Here is a 3,867-nt window from a genome sequence, read left to right on the forward strand (position 1 = left end):
ATTTGTTCAACAAATAATTATAATTTAATAAGTTGTGTGTTCCGAATAGTTTTCATCATGAATAGATTTTATTAATATCACAATTTTGTTTTTTTACCAGAAAATTTGAAACGTTTTCTCATTGTATCTTCTCTTTTCTAAATGATTAACAGTAGTTTTGGTAATAAGAGCATTAGAAGTATACCTAGCTTGTGTTATGTTTATATCTGTTAAAGGTTGCAAGTCATTAAAAAAAAAGTCAACTTTCCAAACATGTACCTGGCCAATTTGAATAATCTTAAAAAAGCATAGTCATTATAGTGATAAGGCATAAGTTGGTGTAGTATAATGCATTAGTGTATTAAGTCATTATAAGTATATCTGTGCTCTAGGATAGTGATATAAATCTACTTTAAGCAAAATACAGGAGGGCGTATGAGGAATATAACAATCTCTACAACAAGTTTTGAAAGCACATTTCTGACACATTACTAGTGATTGTATTTAAAAAAAAAAATAAAAAATGTGCAGATACTTTTATTGAAACGGTGAACTGTAGTTACTGCTTGACAAATAACTCCTATTACTCTGATTACGACTTAGTTTACAAATGAAATTCAAATTATTAAAATATTTTCTGTGTTTGCTAATTTAAAATAAAATCTGAATCTTGATTTCTTCAAATTCACTCTATCTATCATTTTTATTTTATTCAACTAAAATCTGAAAGTTAACTTCCACTAAAGAAATAGTGACCTTTTTGAATCAAGAGTTAGGTTACAAAAGTAAGCATTACAGGGAATTAAAAGCGAGTTTTTTTTTTTTGTAATTCTTCAGCCAATTTTGGAAATTTGTAAGATATCTTAACTTGTTAGCATCAGCTTCATGATTTCACAAATTAAATGTTTTTTGTGGCTGTTTGAAAGAGATGACTTATTTCATGACACTTCTTGAATTTTACAAAAAGATGTTTATACTTTGGTTGTTAAATTTAGTGAATTTTTGTTTTTTTTAAGTTGGAGGAAGGGTATAATGAAGTACTAATGATTGAAGCTAGGTTAGAAATTTTTACTAAAAAAGATTCAACTTGGGATGGTGCATGTCAGTTTTGATGTGTGTGTGTGTGTGTTGGATAACTTGCTGTGATTGGAAATTAATATGTAACATAATGGCTATATTTTGTATGTATTTATAAATATCTGTATGTAATAAATAAAACATTCCTAAACTGCTATTGGTAAACATTAAGAGTTTGTATAAAAGAAATACTAAACTTTATTAATTTTAATCAAACTATTTTTTGATGTATTTACTTTTTCTCTCTCTTCAGCACATTTGTTTGTCCAACTGAAATCATTGCCTTTAGTGATAGAATCGAAGAGTTTAAGGAGATTGGTTGTGAAGTTATAGCTTGTTCAACTGACAGCCATTTTAGTCATCTGGCCTGGTATGTTTATTTTAGGATTTGTGGTAGTATGTGGGTAAAGGTCCACTAAGTTTCTCATAAGTCACAAAATGTAGTTATTTGAAATAAAGAAAATGAAGATCAAATACTTAAGTGTAATGTTTCTGAACCTGACCATATACTTCTGATATTGTTGGGTTCATGACTGCTACTGTTCCTCTCAATAACAATGTTTTTATTATTTATTTATATAAATATATAAATTATATTCTTTTTTTACATGTTCTTTGACAACCCTTTTAGGATTTAGAACTTCATACACTACTCGTTTCGAGTCTATTTCTTTGATTTGTTAACATTTCCTATTAAAGCTGCATGTTTGTTTTGTAAACACTGTGCATTGATAGCAGCTTAGGGTTAAATTGATGTTTTAAATACATGGAATTATTTGGTTTGTGACCCAATACTATTTAAAGATTTTGAAACAAAGATTCAAAATGGTGGTGAATAAAATTTGTCATTTGTAGGTCAGACTCATCTTTGTGATCATCATCATCATCATAAACAGTGTAACAGATAACTGTTTTATATGTACCCCAGCTTATGGTTTTTAAACTTGGTTTTAACTACTCCACAACAAAGACAGTGTTTAATGCTTTTATCCTGCTGTAATATAAAAAGTTAGAAAACGTTGTCTTGCTATAATTTCCGTACTTTAATGCTTATTTCAATAACAGTGTTTACTTCGAATTTCACCAGGATCAACACTCCAAGAAAAGAAGGTGGTCTTGGAAAAATGAAAATTCCCCTTTTATCGGATAAGAGTAGTGAGATTGCCAAATCTTATGGAGTACTGAAGGAAGATGAAGGGATTTCATTCAGGTACTTGGTTTTGTCAGTATTATTTATAATCACTATTTTATATATATTTATTCTGTTTGATTTTACTTAAATGTAAACCTCACATAGTGTTGTTGTTTTGTTTATGTAATATTTAACTTGTAAAATGATTCATTACATCAAAAATTTACAAGTCTGATTTGTTGTTTTTTTATTTTTAGTACTGAACTCTTGTTTTTATATATTTTAAGTCCTTTAATACTGGTTACTTTTGTTAGATTATTCATTATATTTTCAGACACTTGTTCCTGTTTTACATGTATTACCTTGGGTGTTTTTAGACTTTCTTTTTTATTCCCTGATGGTTTTCAAAATTTGTATGATGGTTATAATTATGTAAAGTTTTATTTCACAAATAATTTCTTATCCTAATTTTTATGTTACATGATTTTACATTTAGACTACTTGAAGATTATCTAAAATGCTACTTTTTTGCTTTTTTTTGTTTCACTTTGTTTAAGTACTATTAAATAAAGTGGGTTATTTCTTTCCCTTGATTAGTTACAAATGCAACACTTAAGGCTCCACCTGTTGTAAAATAACACTGAACCATGTGGGAAAAGTGTATACGGTATTGCCGTAACAGGTGACTTGTAAAGAAATGTTTCTAATCGTTCAACAATATGGGAGCTTAAGGTATAGCTTTAGAGTTATCTTGTATCCCACTGTACATGTGTTTGGCAGTAGAAACAGTAGGTAACATGTTGCTATTTGAATGTACTTTTTGCATTTTAAAAAAAGCTCGTTAATGTGTAATTATTTTATATTGGGAAAACAACTATTTTGATGCAATATATATCAAGGCATATTTTTGTTGTTGTTGAAAAAAAATATTTTAGAAGCTGTGTATTAATTTTAGAGTAAAGCATGACCACTGATTATTTTAAAACAAACTTAGAAATATCTTAAATTATTCAGTTTGTATTTGAAATCTTTTTTTTTTTTGTGTGTGGTTTTTATCAATGGGGAATGAGGATGAAACCTGGTTTTGAATTGTAAGATTCACATTTTGTAGTATGCAACTTTTATTTTTCACTTTTCATATCATTATTTCTTTGGTAATTTACAGTAGGTATATAAATAAATTAATGTATTTTTGTTTGTTCACTCAGAGGTCTCTTCATCATTGATGATAAAGGAAAGTTGCGACAAATAACAATTAATGATCTTCCTGTTGGACGATCTGTAGATGAAACTCTAAGGCTCGTTCAAGCCTTCCAGTTTACTGATAAACATGGTGAAGGTAAGAATTTGATCTCTTTCTTTGTATTGATGTGAGTATCATTGAGTGTCTCGGTCATTCATATTGCAAACTTACAACTCAATTTTCAAAATTTGTTCAAAAAGTCTACTTTTACTTCAGTAATTAAGTTATCACTGAAATAATATTTTAACATTATGTAATGCTTAGTGTATATGTGTATATATATATATGTATATGTATGTATATGTATGTATATGTATATGTATGTGTATGTATGTGTATGTATGTGTATGTATGTGTATGTATGTGTATGTATGTGTATGTATGTGTATGTATGTGTATGTATGTGTATGTATGTGTATGTATGTGTATGTATGTG

General features: G+C 28.1%; 1 protein-coding gene across 4 annotated transcripts in view; it reads left to right on the plus strand.

Moving 5' to 3' along the window:
- LOC106477149 (peroxiredoxin-2-like) overlaps positions 1-3,577 on the plus strand; it is an 8,365-nt gene extending 4,788 nt beyond the window's left edge. For all 4 annotated transcript variants that reach the window (XM_013937741.2, XM_022380819.1, XM_022380820.1 and 1 more), the window contains exons 3-5: positions 1,310-1,426; positions 2,144-2,266; positions 3,397-3,577. In XM_013937741.2, coding sequence (XP_013793195.2) covers positions 1,310-1,426; positions 2,144-2,266; positions 3,397-3,562 — 406 coding nt within the window. In that variant the 3' untranslated portion in view covers positions 3,563-3,577. The remainder of the gene's footprint in view (positions 1-1,309; positions 1,427-2,143; positions 2,267-3,396) is intronic.
- Positions 3,578-3,867: the final 290 nt, after the last annotated feature.

The sequence above is a fragment of the Limulus polyphemus genome, unplaced genomic scaffold (genome assembly GCF_000517525.1).
Source record: "Limulus polyphemus unplaced genomic scaffold, Limulus_polyphemus-2.1.2 Scaffold13020, whole genome shotgun sequence".
NCBI classification, from domain to species: Eukaryota; Metazoa; Arthropoda; class Merostomata; order Xiphosura; family Limulidae; genus Limulus; species Limulus polyphemus.